This window comes from Sinocyclocheilus grahami, unplaced genomic scaffold (assembly GCF_001515645.1).
Source record: "Sinocyclocheilus grahami isolate Dianchi unplaced genomic scaffold, SAMN03320097.WGS_v1.1 scaffold124.1, whole genome shotgun sequence".
NCBI classification, from domain to species: domain Eukaryota; kingdom Metazoa; phylum Chordata; class Actinopteri; order Cypriniformes; family Cyprinidae; genus Sinocyclocheilus; species Sinocyclocheilus grahami.
In genome coordinates, this window is record NW_015505303.1 from 523,056 (window position 1) to 539,719 (window position 16,664).

Below are 16,664 nucleotides of genomic sequence, written 5' to 3' on the forward strand. Positions count from 1 at the left end.
AAAAAAAACATGCACAGACAAATCCAAATTAAACCCTGCGGCTCGTGACGACACATTGATGTCATAAGACATAAAACGATCGGTTTGTGCCAGAAACCGAACCGTATTTATATAATTTTTTTACCTCTAATACACCACTATGTCCAACTGTCTTTGAGCGCACGCACGGCATCCGGTGCGTGAGGTGTGTACGCGCTCTGGCGTAGTTTACGCAAGCGCCGGAAGTGATCTCTCACGCATATACGTCACTTATTGTTTACACAGTGCACAGTCATTGTAGGTACGACAGCTAATCAAAATGGTACTTACTTGTGCTTATCCGGATTGTTCAAACCGACTTAAAACTAAAAGATTACGTTCTCTAGCGCGAACTCATTTGGGAGTAGTGTCTTTCCACGTATTCCCAACTTCTGAGCCTGCATGCCTGAAGTTATGGTTGATTGCTCTTCGCCCATTAACACCCATTAACGTAAACTACGCCAGAGCGCGTACACACCTCACGCACCGGATGCCATGTGCGCGCCCAAAGACAGTTGGACATAGTGGTGTATTAGAGGTAAACAATTATATAAATACTGTTCGGTTTCTGGCACAAACCGATCGTTTCGTGTCTTAGGACATCAATGTGTCATCACGAGCCGCAGGGTTTAATTTGGATTTGTCTGTGCATGTTTTTTTTACTCTCATAGATTTTGTTACCATTGCCATGCATTATACGACTGATAGACTGCAACTGCTTGTGTTAAAAATCATCATATGTGTTCTACTGAAGAAACAAAGTCACCTACATCTTGGATGCCCTGGAGGCTGCGGACCGCCGCCATGATCACTTTTTATATTTAAAGCGAGTTTTTTGGGCAGTGTAGAGTAGGGCTTGTTGTTTGTCATTTCTCCGATCACAAATGCAGACATGGTTTTATGTTTACGCAGTGCGATGCAACGCAACTCGTAAAAAGACAGTATAAGTCATTATAATCCATAATTATGTCCCCACTGGATGCAACAATTGCCTCGTTTATAATGGGTTTTCATGTTTTTTAATCATAGCTCCGGACTGACAGGGTATCACCACAGTATGGAAGGGGCGTAACATTTCCGTCACACACTTGAGGTATTCGGCCAATCATAACGCACTGGATAGCTGGCCAATCACAGCACACCTTGCTTTTTAGACCAATGAGCTTTGTAAAAATCGACGCGTTTCAGAAAGGCGAGGCATAGAGGAGAAACAATAATGTACAGTATGTGGAAAATAATGTGTTTTTTTTTAACCTTAAACCGCATAAACATTTCATTACACCAAATACACAAAATAATGTTCTTTTTAGCAACATCATATGACCTCTTTAAGATGTAAGGGTTTCCTCAAAAGTGCAGGCAGATGAACGTGAGATTGCAAGTACAGGTTTAAGGGGACTAAATGATTGGAGAAGTCCTGCAAATGTCACCAAAGACAAGTCTAATATATTCACTGGAAAAGCCCAGTCAATGCATTTTGATTAAACATTACAAGGTCAAAGCACTTTTTTATAAATGAAAACATGGATGAATTGTTCACAATATGATCTATAATATGCATTTAGAAAACAGACAGGTGAATTTTAATTTCATGCTGACTTGAAATCAAATTTTGAGCTATAGCCGTGTAAGAATTCTTACCTTTCTTCAACATATCCCGGTCTAGAACAACATTTCTCGGAGCCAGATTTTCTTCTGCATGAAAATGAAATCTTCTTGCTCGCTTCTCCTTTTTCTCAATGGCCTCCTGAACACGTACAAATGTTGTGAACAACAAGTACATTAGTAGACAGACTGATATATTCACACAACCAGCTGACACTTACCTTAGACGTGACATCGATTCCAGTGATAAAGGTACCAGCCTTATTTTCATAACGTCTGCTGGTGTCCTGTGGAAACCGTTTTAAGCATACAGATATCCATGTGAGTAGCAAATACAACAGAGGCTTTTCACTAGTTAGTCTGAAATTCAAGGGGATCTCCTTTTCTCCACAATACAGCTTTATACTGTCATACTAGACCAGAATAATTTCAGTTATTAAGGGGGTCATATGATGCGATTTCTATTTTTCCTTTTCTTTAATGTGTGTAGCTGTTTGTGCATGTATACGATCTGCAGAGTTACAAAGCCTCCCACAAAAGGATTTATTCTATCTAAAAGACAAGGCTGATCCAGATCGGGCTAAAACGCCTCGTTCTAACACGTCCCCTCATGTCTACGTCACAATGTGGAAATATATGCGTAATGCCGCCCAAATGTTCATGCAAAGAAAGGCGGCGTGGTTTCAGGAACCGCAGTAGTGTTGATGAAGCCATGTCAGGGAGACGCTGTCTTTATTTGGCCTTCTGAAAGTAGATGCAATGAGGAATTAGGGCTGCACGATAAATCGAAATGGAATCGAGATCGCAATTCGACAGAAGCTGCGATTGTCATGCATATCTTTCAGTGAAGCACGGTTCTGTGATCAGCAGTAAATCTCCATCCAAAGGCCAGAGGGCGCTCTTGTGCTGAAACACCAAATACGCCTCGCAGAAGCAACATTGTCACATTATAGCAGAGTGAACAGCCTGTCAGAAATCATAGCACGTTTGGGTTAGTTCACCCAAAAATGAAAATTAGGCTGCGTTTTACTCACCCCTGAGGCATCCTAGGTGTATATGACTTTCTTCTTTCAGGCGAATCCAGTCGTAGTTATATAAAAAAAAAATTGTCTTTGATCTTTCAAGCCGTTTAATGCCACTCAGCGGGTGTTGCATTGCTTCAGTCCAAAAGAAGTTAAATAAAAATCGCCCATCCATAAAAAAAAGTGTCTCACACGGCTCCGGGGGGTGAACAAAGGCCTTCTGTAGCGAATCGATGCGTTTTTGTAAGAAAAACATCCATATTCAAAAAGTAATAATCACTTGAATCTAGCTTGCGCTCACTGTTGTAAACAGAAGCAGTTCCGGGGGAATGACGTATGAGGTCGGCTTTGCGCCGCTCAGAAGTGACGCACGTGGAAACGCAGGGGTGAGATCAAAACAAAACAATGGTCAAGAATTAGAAGTACAAAACGAGGATTTGTAAAGAGAATGTCAGAGGATTTCCATATAAGCCAAGAGGAGACTGGTTTTCCTTTGCTAAAGTAAGGAAACTTTGCTTCCTTTGATCCTGTAAACAAACGTTGGTTTTCACGAGACCCACCGGCGCATGTGCAACGCTGACCTCATACGTCATGCTCCCGGAACTGTTTCTGTGTACAACTGTTGGCGCAAGCTACATTAAAGTGATTATTACATTTTGAATATGGATATTTTTCTTACAAAAACACATCGATTCGCTACAGGAGGCCTTTGTTCACCCCCCGGAGCCGTGTGAGACACTTTTTATGGATGGGCGATTTTTATTTAAGTTCTGTTGGACTGAAGCAATGCAACACTCGCTGAGTGGCATTAAACAGCTTGAAAGATCAATAACTCCAACTGGATTCGTCTGAAAGAAGAAAGTCATATACACCTAGGATTCCTCGGGGGTCAGTAAAACGCAGCCTAATTTTAATTTGTGGGTGAACTAACCCTTTAACCGCAGCTTGTGTACTGCATCATCACTGTGTCTGTCACGCGACTCTGTTGCCCTTTCGGGCTTGAACTGATGGTAAAACTAACGACATTATTAACGGTCTTGATATTTACTTTGAAAGCTGAAGCTGGCGATTATGGTAAGGGGCGTTACATTTCCGACACGTGCTTGTGGTGTTCGGCCAATCACAATGCACTGGGTCAGCTGGCCAATCAGAGCAGACTGCGCTTGTCGGAAGGAGGAGCTTTGTAGAAAACGAAGCGTTTGAGAGAGGCGGGGCATAGAGGACCTACAACAATGTACAGTATTTGAAAAATCATGTGTTTTTTGAACATTAAAGCATGTCAACATATTCTGTTACACCAAATAATGATCTTTAAAATAGCATCATATGACCCCTTTAACCAATTAGTATAGGAATAACTGCGCCAAATGAAAAGTCTGTCAGTATCTGGAAACCTGGGCCAGAAATTTACATCACTTTGTCAAGAGCCTCCGAACAACAGACCATCACTACACATTATGCAAATGTATTCTAACCCACCATGAACCCATTACCATAACCTGTTCAAAAGCAGGAATAGTGCTGCGATGAACCCTAGCTCTGAACTCAGCACCGCATCGGCTTCACCAACGACCGGCTTACTGTACTACGCGAGGCCGTGGTTTGAAAGAGGCCTACGGACTAACTCACCGGCAACAGCTCCTTTAACCTTCGGCGAACAGGGATGGACTCCAGCTTCAGCTCTCCCTCCTCCACCTCCATGGGTTCCGCTTCCCGGGCATCTTGATCCGAGTCTGATTCCGAGTCTGACTCTGACCGATCAGACGCGCTTTCGGACTTCACAGACACCTGCAGGCTGCGCACCGCCGCCATGATCACTCACTAAAATGAGCTCGCGGCTAACGGCTAACTCTCAGTGAAGTGAACGGAGCCTCGCGCTAGCTGTGCTAACACTTATACCTACTTGCTCGTCTCGAGCCTCGCGACACACACACCCCGCCCAGGAGACGGTCACTGCTAGATTGTGACCCGCCCTCTTTGACTAAAGAAGAGTATGCATTCACTAACGTTCATACTTAGGATGTAATGCATTTATATGTGATGCACAGAGAAAGAATCCTATTATTAATTATCTTTAAATGTTAATTAAAATCATTTAGGCCTATCACCTAAACTAAATTACAAACTACATTTAGTGTAAATTAAGTTTACAAGACATTTTACTGGTAGCCTTACTTCTATATTAAAAGCACAATCAGAAAATATATTTTACATCAAAATAAATATTTTTAGAAATAAAAATATATATTTTTAGGATGGCTTAGAATTATATTTTAAAGTATATTAAAATAGAAAACTGTTATTTTAAATTGCAATAATATTTCACAAAATTATTGTTTTTTCTGTATTTTTGATCAAATATATACAGCTTTGATGAGCATAAGAAACTTCTTTAAAATACATAAAAAATCTTACTGATCCCAAACTTTTGAATGGCATTGTATATTTATTTATTTACCCAACTACCTATTTACCTTAATTAAATTCATGCAGAAAGTATTAATATGTATATAACTGTGGTTTAAAGGGGTCATATGATGCGATTTCAAGTTTTACTTTCTCTTTGGAGTGTTACAAGCTCTTGGTGCATAAAGAAGATCTGTAAAGTTGCAAAGACTAAAGTCTCAAATCCAAAGAGATATTCTTTATAAAAGTTAAGATCCAATTTTTTGGGGCCACTGTATATCTGTACATACTGTCAACATTTTTTTTATCAGATTGTAAGGCCCCGCCTTACATATTGTTGCAAAAGTGGTAAAAGGCCCAGTAAATTATATAGTCAGGGTTTTAGTAGCTATGGCCTGGCTTACAAATGGAACAAAGTCTTTAAAATACAATATTTTATTTAACAAAATCAACATTGCCATACAGAAACCTTTACACAGCAGTACAATCATAGAGAAATAAATTAGCACAGCTCTTTCTGTTAAGCAATTTATACTATAAGGAAACAAAAAATTATAATTTGACCAAAGACCAGAATGGAGAAGTCCCTCTAAAAGTGTCACATTTTCACACATTTCAGCTGTTTGTGACAATAAAGGTTTATTCTTCTGCATTTCAATCCATAAATATACACAATAAATATATACACATAAGAGTGATTGGTGGTTTTCTAATATACTAGGCATCAGTCATGGAAGTAACCATTTAAAAAAAAAAGAGTTTAATACTTCAAGTTTTAATTCTAATAATATATATTATAAATAACACTTCAGGGAACACAGTAGAGGCTGAAACCATCTCCAAACTATGCCTGATTTTAGGGCAGATTTTCAAGGATTGCACAAGTGTGAGAGTTACAGAGGAAAGCAATGTTGTGCTAGACTATTTTGTTATGTTTGACCACTCTAGTGCATTTTAGATCTGTTATGAAATTAATTTGTGCAATGATATCTATTGTGGCTAGTTTCATGAAAGCTTTTACAGTTTGTCCCACTCATTTATGTCTCAAAATAGAGTCTCAAAATACTGTGGAATGTTTCAGGTGCTGGGAATTTTGTTAATTAAAATAAAATCTGTTGTTTTCACACTCTATTAAGTGTGATAGTTACTATTATTGACCAGCTAATCCAAGTTTGTATTTTATTAACTCACAAGATATTTATTTTTACAGTGAAAGACTTCAAAATGTGCAAAATCAATGAATGTGCCAAGTCAGTACCCGTTGACCACCTGCAGGAACTAGAGGAGATGCTAACTGTATGTGCTTGTTCCTGTGATGTTCAGATTGAGAGCACAGGCTTGAGTGATGGGTCCTTTCTTAATTTCTCTCCTCCGTCCCGACTGTTTGATTTTCAGTGCTGATCCATTGCTTTTCTGATTAAATGGAGAGTTCAGGGTGTTAGTGAATACCAAATAAGACAAATCTTTTTGACAAGAACATAATTTAATAAGAATCTACGATTATGAGTGATTTTTATGGCCCGTTACTGAGAGATTGTGCTACAAATAATCATTATCCATCACTGTGATGGACGCTTGTAAATTTCCGTCACGCTCTATTTTATTCCATCAGTAAAATATTGAAATGCTTGGCATTTATATTGTGACTTTTATATCACAAGACCTTCTGTGGCAACAGCTCTTTTAGTCTTAGCAAGAGCTGTGAGTTGTGGATTCTTGGCTTTTTATTTTGCTCTTGCAATGTGAAAAAGACTATGTTCTTGTTATATGGTTATGTGATTTAATTAATAGTATCCTATGAATTATATCATTGGAATCCAATAGAATTTTCCCCCCTCAAATCTGAACTCATATGCCTCGAGTTTAAAAATCAGCATTCTTTACTGTGGAAATATTTTTAAAGCAGGAAAACACATTAAACCAGATACTTTTTTCCTGTCAAAATGACAAAACTATTTGTAAATGTTTTTAAAATGTTATAAATCAGAGGTTTTTAAACTGGGTCCTGGGCTGCAAAATATTCTAGAGAGTCAATTATAAAGTTCAGGTCCACGAAAAGAGAAAAATAAAAATAAAATAAAATATAATAAATCTAAAAAACGTTATTTTTCTGAAGTTTTTAGATTTTAGAAGTAACTTTAATATTTTATAGATAATGCTAACTTGTACATTTTTATATCCGTTATTTTGAACTGAAGACACACTCACTTCAAAACCAGACACTGCAAAAACTGTCATTTAAGAGACATCAAGGCCATTTCAAACAAACAACTGAAACATAGGGTGTACATAATATTTGTTCAATATATTAAGCCTTCTCTTCTCAAAACCAGTCATAAGGGTCAATTTTTCGAAATTGAGATTTATACATCATCTGAAAGCTGAATAAACAAGCTTTCCATTGATGTATGGTTTGTTAGGATAGGACCATATTTGGCCGAGATCCAACTATTTGAAAATCTGGAATCTGGGGGTGCAAAAAATCTAAATATTGAGAAAATTGCCTTTAAAGTTGTCCAAATGATTTTCTTAGCAATGCATATTACTAATCAAAAATTACATTTACAAAATATCTTCATGGAACATGATCTTTACTTTATATCCTAATGATTTTTGGCATAAAAGAAAAATCAATAATTTTGACCCATACAATGTATTTTTGGCTATTGCTACAAATATACCCCAGCGACTTAAGACTGGTTTTGTGGTCCAGGGTCACGTATATCTGAAGAAAATTGTTAGAAAAAATATAATTACCATCAATGGCTGTTAAATGTATCCAAAATTATATAATGACTCATAAATATGTCTTCAGAAGTGAAATTAAAAGCTGTCTTTATAATTTAGGAAGAAGGTCCCTTACAATGGGGATCACCAAATGTGGGGGTATGTGGTATCAAAAAATTATTTCAGTATATGCAGCATCTGGTTTAACTCCTCCCCCAAGACTATGTGATTTATGACTACATTTATGATTTTCATGAGTAACTTACAATGGTTCTGGTCGTCTTTGACATTCCCTTGCTAATGCTAATGTCCCTGTGAAATGAGAGTTTAAAGTTACCATTCAATGGTTAACCAACCTTAAAACACACACACACACACACACTTAAACAAATGACTAAACAACAAACGAAACACTACAGAGAATGATAGAGAATGAAAGAGCAAGTCATAAAAGGACAAAGTCTTACAGCAGCAGACTGGCTCAATCTGTCAAAGCGGAACTTCAGGTTGGATCTGGGTGAGGTTTTATTCCTAAAATCTTTTAATAGACAGATATTCAGTAACATGTGACTCCTTAAGCTGTACATTTTGAATTCAAATATTGAATGTGAGGGAAGCGTCTCAAATACCTGTCGGACTGCGGCACATAATCACTGGCGTTCCTGCGCCCTGTCTCTCTGTGCTCAGAGAGCCAAAGACAGGCGAGAGACTGGGAGAAATCTGAAGACATGAGAGAACAGACTTAACATGCACACTTCTTATAGCAACATTAATGAACATGAAGACACTTTTACGTACAGGCTCTTTCTCCTCCAGAGTCTCTGGGTCTCCTGCAGCACTGCTGAAGCTGCTGGTGCTGGAGGAGGATCGAGAGATATCTGGTCTTCCACTGACCTCCTTCAGCTTGAGAGATGGCCTGTAAAAACAGAGAGAGAAAAAGAAACTCTTATTAGCTCTTGATAGTACACATTTATTAAGTTCCAGTGGCGAAACAAAAAATGTACCTCTCATTGCTTAAGATCTCTGGAGAGCTAGGATTGGACGACGTCTCTGATCTCACTTCCTGTGAGAGATGACCACTGTCTAGACTTCTTTGATCAATTAGGACACTAAAATGACAGACAAAAAAAAAGTTGAATCAATCTGTACAGCTTTTTAAAGCAGGGGTTTTCAAAAGGGGGTCAACTTAAGAGACTCCCAAGTCAAAGTTAACATTACTTTTTAATGATATTAACAAAATGTGTTAATGGAATTTTTGTTCACATTAAAATTAATCAAAACCACATATACTGTTTCATAAGCTGTCGCAACAAAAAGTAAATGATATACTTTAATATATAATGTATGCAGTATATAACATATTTTCATATATAATGTATGTAGTATAAAACACACACACATACACGCTTAATTTATATTTACAATATTTGTGAGATTTTTAATGTCTTAATAATTTAATATTTTAATCATTTATTATTAGCATAATGACAGTGTAAAAGATATTTTGCAATCAATCAATTTCTGAAACAATTATTTAATTTAATTTGGTTGTTTTTATAATATCATCTTTGTAAAAACATACTATTTTTATTACTCAGTATGTAATTTGTATATATGAAAATATTCATAAAATTTGAAAACCCTGTGGCACCCCAGCTGATCAAATATATGTTTTAAGAATGTTTTGCTAACATTCCCATTACATTAATGGGAATCCCATCCCATTAAGTTACGCAAAAAATTATTTCTGAATGTTCTCTGATCGTTTAAAACCAGATTTTTAAAAGTTTTAAAAAAGCTTTTTTTTTTTTTTAATTATGCAAACATTATGGGAACATCCCATTGTATAATTTAATCAAACATTATAGGAACATTATTTTTGAATGTTTTCTGACTGTTCTAAAACAACTTGTAACATTTAAAAAACATGAATGATGAATGTCCAACTAAAACATTTCAGAAACAAAACATTCCATGAATGTTAATATTTGTGTTAACCTTTTGAGAACATTTTTAAAAGACAAGATTACGCTGAACGAACTTCTATTAAAGTCACTGGAAGAACGTTATTTCATAACTTTGCCAGAAGGTTAGTAAAAGTTCTGAGAACGTTCCCTGTTAGCTGGGACATAACATTGACTAGAAATTCTGATCTAGGCAATTCTGAAAGCTATCATATTTCAAAATGGTATATATATATATATATATATATACATACTGATTACAGATCTGTAAGTGTGTATTTTTTGCGTATTTGTCAGACCTGCGTGTGTGGCGCTCTGGCTGTCCGTCCATACTGGTGTGCAGCCGCGGGAACAGACCTGAGCGTCTCTTCACTGGGCTTTTCAGAGGAGACTTGGCACTCGACGTCACTGGAGACTAAAAATATATGAAAAGGTTGTGTTATGTGTTGTCATGTGCAGGGTTAATTATACAAATCAAGTTATATTCAAATAATTAAAGTGAACTACAAAGCTGTTACAAAGTGGCTGTTACCACACTAACTTGGCCATTCAGATCCAGTTTATTTGTGTGTGTGTGTTGTGAACATAATAAGATGCTCACAGAGCTCTTGGCAGCCTCAGTGTTGCTGTGTGTCAGACCGACCCCGCTCAGGCTGGTGGGTACGCCTCCTCCCGCCGGAGAGCAGCGGCCGTGTTTCTGCGAGCTCACCATCGTCTCCATAGAGTGACTGCGCACGCGCATCGCCCGCTGACAGAGACAAAAAGACATTAAAAGGATAGTTCACCCTTAGTTTTGACAAGCTGCATGCGAATATGACGGCTAATCTTTTGGATGTTATACCTTAATAGACTCCAGTATTCCTCCATGTCCTCCGTTCTCCATCCTCTCTTCATCTGCACTGAGGGGATGACCCAGGATTGCCTGTGTGCGCTTGTGTAACTCATTATGAAGGTTATCTAGCAGTTCTGTTCGTGTTCTCTCCTATAACACAAAACATTATCACACGTTCTGTTGAAACTGATCTTACCGTTCATAAATTTGGAGTCCCAGAGGACCAAATGATGTACAGTACCATTAAAAAAAAAAAAAAAATGAAATTAATACTTTTATGCAGCAAGGATGCATTAAATAGATAAAATGTGACAGAAATTGAAACATTTAAAATGTTTAAAAAATGCAGTTTTTAAATTTCTATTCAAATAATCCTGAAAAATGTTTTACCACAAATATATTAACATCATAATAAATGTTACTTGAGCACCAAATCAGCATTTTTGAATAATTACTGAAGGATCATGTGACACTGAAGACTGGAGTAATGATGCTGAAAACTCAGCTTTGCCATCACAATAATAAATTACACTTTAAAATATATAGAAAACCATTTTACAATATTACTTTATTATTGATCAAATAAATTCAGCCTTAGTGAGCATAAGAGACTTCAAAAACTTAAAAAAATTCTTACAGTCCCCCAAATTTTTGAATGGTTTTGTACAGTGTAAATAAATTAATCACTTTATTTTCCCTTCTAATTCTTGTAATATGTGAAAATGCACTGTATTTATTCATGCTATGACCCCAAATAAGTAACGTTACACTTTTAATGAAGGACGTTTGAAAAGAGTTATCATGTTTGGTTTATAATCTAATGTCATATGTTTAGGAAAAGCCAAGAAGCTATTTTTAAAATGGCCCTGGGGTCTCTGAGACCCCCAATACAACGTAAGGATTAACCATTAAGAGATTGTAGCAAAGCAGAATCTTATCAGCCTTTAGCTGTTCAATTGTACATCAGGACTTTATTGCGGTAATAAATGATGCTCTATTGTTTCCTCACCTCGAGCTTGGCAAATCGGCTTGACCTGTAGCATGCCAGCTCTGCATTGATCAGCTTGGTCAGCAGAAACTCTCTGAATTCTGGACCCTAAGAGAGAATACAATGACAAGGCAAATATAACAAAGATGCAAGAACAGCCATAAAAGACAACGACGTGACAAAATCTTGCCTTTAACAAGCAAATGTGACCTTCAGAAAAACAATAATCTGACAGCAAACTGGCTGCCCAATACTAATATAAAAATACAAAAATACTAATATAAAATAATGCAGTGTTGAAGCTGTGGTGCACTTATTTACCTTTTTGAAGATGGGTGGACTGGGAAGAGGAGGGCCGAACTGTGGCACATCTTCACGGGCTGTGACAGACACCTGCACCATATAATTACAATTCAGCATACAGTTAGAATTACCACAAACACTTTCAGTAATCACATTATTTTTTTTCTCAAACATTTTACAAAAGAAATGATGACAAACCTTGTATGTGGTGTCATCTGTTCCAGGGTTTTCCACTTGAACTAGAATGAAGGCATGGAGGAAATTGGAAGCGATCATGTCGGGCACAAAAGGTGTGGGATCCTCTTGAAAAACTGCAGCCACAATGTCATTCCCAATGTGACGCTTCCTTTGGACCTATTTGTAGGAAAATACCAATACTGTCAGCATACCAATTGTCCCAATGTTGGAATTGTGTAGATTTTGATCATAGTGAGCACCTGCTGCGCGTCTCCCTCAGTATAGGGTAGTTTGGTGGAGATGTGAAACATGAGTTCCTGTCCTCTGAACACAGTGTAGACCGACTGAGACCCTGTCTGACCGTGAGACACATCCAAACCACCTCGAAACCTGAATATAAGACACAAAGTGAAAATTGAAAATTAACTAAAAGTACAAGTGTTTGCTGATGAAACAGCATGACTTGAATTTAAGGATTGTGCATGGAGAAGTCAAATTCTGCCCTTTTATATGGGCCATTCTACAGAATTGCTCCAAAGTCAGAGTTGGAAACGTCTTGAAAAAATATGTTTTTCCAAAAAATGTGTATAATATCCAAGGTACACATTTCTAGTAATTGTGCAGTTAATTCTCATACTGTATTTTCAGAAAGTTTTGGAATATGTGTCCTCTCCCCAAATTTGTCACTACCGAAACACAGTAATAATAATTAAATCTGAAGGGTTATATTGACCTATTAAAATTGTTTGCAGAGGTAAGTCAATGACAGTTACATTTTTAACAATATTTCAAGTGTAATTCATGAGATTTGTTGTATTTTTAATCAAATTTTTCTTTGTAAAAGGCAAAAAGTTGATCATACTGATTTCAAAGTTAAGGATACATTAGTTTGAATATACACTGAAACAAAAACCAAAAACAATCTTACTTTATGTTTGACAAAACATCCCATGTTTCGGTAGTGACTGGACATTTTTGGTAGTGACAGTAATGCTTTGGTAGCAACCACATCACATTACAGAATTTTAACTTGCATACTAAAACACTACTAAAACATACTAAAATGCAAAAAAATTTGCATAACTGTACAAAATTTTTGTTTACTTCCTCCAAATATGAGGCTTATGTGTCCCTTTTGTCACTACCGAAACTCCACCAAATGTTTCGGTAGTGACTGGACATTTTTGGTAGTGACAGTAATGCTTTGGTAGCAACCACATCACATTACAGAATTTTAACTTGCATACTAAAACACTACTAAAACATACTAAAATGCAAAAAAATTTGCATAACTGTACAAAATTTTTGTTTACTTCCTCCAAATATGAGGCTTATGTGTCCCTTTTGTCACTACCGAAACAATGATGACATGTTTCGGTCGTGACAATTTTATGGGTTAACACCCCCAACAATGTCACTACCGAAACATTTGGTGGAGTTTCGGTAGTGACATTGTTGGGGGTGTTAACCCATAAAATTGTCACGACCGAAACATGTCATCATTGTTTCGGTAGTGACAATTTTAGATACTTTTGAACCTACCTAAATGGTTAGCTAGCACAGCTTTGAACAGTGGCAAAATGTTATGGAATAACTCCCAAAAAAAGTGTGCTTAATTGCCAAAATAAGGTGTTTGGTAGTGACGTTCCTTAAAGTTAAACACAGATTTTTCAGATTTTTAACATATTTGCCTCAAAATGATAGAACCTATCTACTACTCACATGTAGCTACGAGAGAAAGTGACACATAAATATGTCCTGATCATAAATGTAGGGGTGTAGTTAAAATCAGTCTCAGCCAATGGACTAAAACATACACTGTTTCGGTAGTGACATGAAAATGCGGGACATTTTTTACATAAAGTTTCATAATTTACAAAGAAAATATAAAATAAAGATATTTTTTGAACTTCACTTTTTAAAAGAATCAAAAAGATACTTTTAAAAACAACAATGAAAAAAAAAATGTAAATATCATTTTCATAAATTGAAATTTAGGGGTTAGGGTTTAAGACAGCCACCTCCCAATTAAAAGTACCCAATAAATTATGATTTTATATATATATTAAGCTTACTATTATTTTAAATATTATTGTGGGTTTCAATAGATAATAGAAGTAGTAAACATCTAAGATTTTAATTCTTAAATACTTTGGTTGTGGGAAAGCAGAATATTCACACATCCTAACAAATCACATTAATTCTTTCTTTTTTTATTTCTCTCTGTCATTTTTTTTTACCCTTTAAAGTCCTGCAGCTCTACACAGTCTCCCAACATTCGGAGAAACTCTGTAAACGCTGGAGTTTCTTCATTGTTCCCAAACAACTCCTCCTCTGAGGTCTGTGGGCATCAGACAGTATCAGAAGACATTAGTGAATGGCAAACGTTGAAGAAAACAGCATGAAGGGAAGGAAATGTGGAAAGATAACAGGAAAAAACAGATAAAAAACTCACATACTGTAACAACTTATTGATTTATTGCTTTGGTGATTCAGATCGAAGCAGCTTGATAAGAAAGCTTCTGTAAAAGTGTTCTTGAGAACCTCAGTCTGGCAGTCTTTGATATTTATAACGGCCAGTGAACTGCACACATTCAACAATAATTTCCTCACCTGCCCAAACTTTTGGTAGATGACACCAAACTTGAAGGTGTTGTTTAACTCATGCTCATCATAATTCACTATTAATTGTGAGCCCTGCAAAAAACAAACATAAACAAAGACAAATATCAAAATATGCTCTTCATCATTACGCTCTTCTTAGTTTCAAGATTTCAGTTTTTGTCTCTTAAACAATCTCGCTACTGACTAAAATACTTTCTTTAATAAACAAGCTGCCAAAACAGTTATTGTGCATTGTAAAACATATTGGTAATTATTTATATCTGTAATGGGCTTTTATCTAACACATTAATATCATCTTAGCTAAAAGCAATATTGCATTAATGAAATATGCAATACTCTCACAAACTTCATAAAAAACTAATCTGAGGGATAAGCATCATATAATAATAAATAAAAAAAATCACTTTAATTTGAAACATATAGTGGCCCCAAAAATATTTTGTCTTAATTTTAAACAGTGTATCTATTTTTTATATTTTAAAAGTTGTTACTTTTATGACATTTTTTTGTGCTAATAAAAAAATTCATATGTTAAAAAAAATGCAGAAGCGTTGTGGGAATGATAAGGAATAATAAAAATAAATCTATATTTTTTTATAAACTACTGTTCAAATATTTAAAGGGGTCATATGATGCTGCTAAAAAGAACATTATTTTGTGTATTTGGACTAATGAAATGTGTTTATGCAGTTGAAAGTTAAAAAAGCACATTAATTTCCAAATACTGTACATTATTGTTTCTCCTCTATGCCCCGCCTTTTTGCATCGATTTTTACAAAGCTCATTAGTCTGAAAAAGCGAGGTGTGCTGTGATTAGCCAGCTATCCAATGCGTTGTGATTGGTCGAATACCTCAAGCGTGAGACGGAAATGTTACGCCCCTCACATACTGTTGATGCCGTGTCCCGGCCAGAGCGACGAGACAAAAACATTAAAACCCATTACAAACGAGGCATTTGTTGCATCCAGTGGGGACATAATTACTGATTATAATGACTTATACTGTCTTTTTACGCGTTGCGTTGCATCGCGCCGCGTAAACATAAAACTCTGTCTGCATTTGTGATCAGAGAAATGACAAACAACAAGTGCTACTCTCCTGCCCAAAACTCGCATTTGAATCATTAGTGGCAAATCCTTTAAATGAAAACGTACTTACAGACTGTGAGTCAGAACTGCCGGCATTTTAGTCTAACGTTACTCTCCCAGGATCAGTAAACAGTCCTCCATAAAATGTACTGCACACATCTGGATATTTGGGTTAAACTATTCTGGAACAGTGTTGTAAATACAACTTAACCACTGATTTGTAGTCGTGTCCTCTTTTGGAAGACCAAACAAACCTAGCGTGACGGAAAGCCCCGGCTTAGCGTGCGCTGAGGCCGGGCTAGAGTGAGCTGAGGCCGGGCTAGCATGAGCTGAGGCGGCGGGGTCCGACAGATCCGACAAATGAGCGGCAACCACATGTGACGACCCCGGGCTACGGCCTTTTTGCATCGATTTTTACAAAGCTCATTAGTCTGAAAAAGCGAGGTGTGCTGTGATTAGCCAGCTATCCAATGCGTTGTGATTGGTCGAATACCTCAAGCGTGAGACGGAAATGTTACGCCCCTCACATACTGTTGATGCCGTGTCCCGGCCAGAGCGACGAGACAAAAACATTAAAACCCATTACAAACGAGGCATTTGTTGCATCCAGTGGGGACATAATTACTGATTATAATGACTTATACTGTCTTTTTACGCGTTGCGTTGCATCGCGCCGCGTAAACATAAAACTCTGTCTGCATTTGTGATCAGAGAAATGACAAACAACAAGTGCTACTCTCCTGCCCAAAACTCGCATTTGAATCATTAGTGGCAAATCCTTTAAATGAAAACGTACTTACAGACTGTGAGTCAGAACTGCCGGCATTTTAGTCTAACGTTACTCTCCCAGGATCAGTAAACAGTCCTCCATAAAATGTGCTGCACACATCTGGATATTTGGGTTAAACT

At 36.8% G+C, this 16,664-nt stretch overlaps 2 protein-coding genes across 5 annotated transcripts in view; both read right to left on the reverse strand.

Annotated features, from left to right (window-relative positions):
• Window positions 1-4,563, reverse strand: part of LOC107590045 (nuclear cap-binding protein subunit 3-like) — a 14,357-nt gene extending 9,794 nt beyond the window's left edge. The window contains exons 1-3 of the mRNA XM_016278651.1: window positions 4,275-4,563; window positions 1,845-1,910; window positions 1,660-1,765 (exon numbers count right to left, since the gene is read on the reverse strand). Coding sequence (XP_016134137.1) covers window positions 1,660-1,765; window positions 1,845-1,910; window positions 4,275-4,457 — 355 coding nt within the window. The 5' untranslated portion in view covers window positions 4,458-4,563. The remainder of the gene's footprint in view (window positions 1-1,659; window positions 1,766-1,844; window positions 1,911-4,274) is intronic.
• Window positions 4,564-5,443: 880 nt separating this feature from the next.
• LOC107590044 (rap1 GTPase-activating protein 2-like) overlaps window positions 5,444-16,664 on the reverse strand; it is a 62,582-nt gene continuing 51,361 nt past the window's right edge. For 3 of the 4 annotated variants that reach the window (XM_016278648.1, XM_016278647.1, XM_016278650.1), the window contains 14 exons: window positions 14,656-14,739; window positions 14,283-14,383; window positions 12,303-12,432; window positions 12,064-12,219; window positions 11,884-11,955; window positions 11,584-11,670; window positions 10,584-10,724; window positions 10,344-10,490; window positions 10,042-10,157; window positions 8,783-8,887; window positions 8,577-8,694; window positions 8,408-8,498; window positions 8,045-8,316; window positions 5,444-6,464 (listed from right to left, as the gene is read on the reverse strand). In XM_016278648.1, coding sequence (XP_016134134.1) covers window positions 8,192-8,316; window positions 8,408-8,498; window positions 8,577-8,694; window positions 8,783-8,887; window positions 10,042-10,157; window positions 10,344-10,490; window positions 10,584-10,724; window positions 11,584-11,670; window positions 11,884-11,955; window positions 12,064-12,219; window positions 12,303-12,432; window positions 14,283-14,383; window positions 14,656-14,739 — 1,473 coding nt within the window. In that variant the 3' untranslated portion in view covers window positions 5,444-6,464; window positions 8,045-8,191. The remainder of the gene's footprint in view (window positions 6,465-8,044; window positions 8,317-8,407; window positions 8,499-8,576; window positions 8,695-8,782; window positions 8,888-10,041; window positions 10,158-10,343; window positions 10,491-10,583; window positions 10,725-11,583; window positions 11,671-11,883; window positions 11,956-12,063; window positions 12,220-12,302; window positions 12,433-14,282; window positions 14,384-14,655; window positions 14,740-16,664) is intronic. The other variant, XM_016278649.1, reaches the window with a different exon arrangement.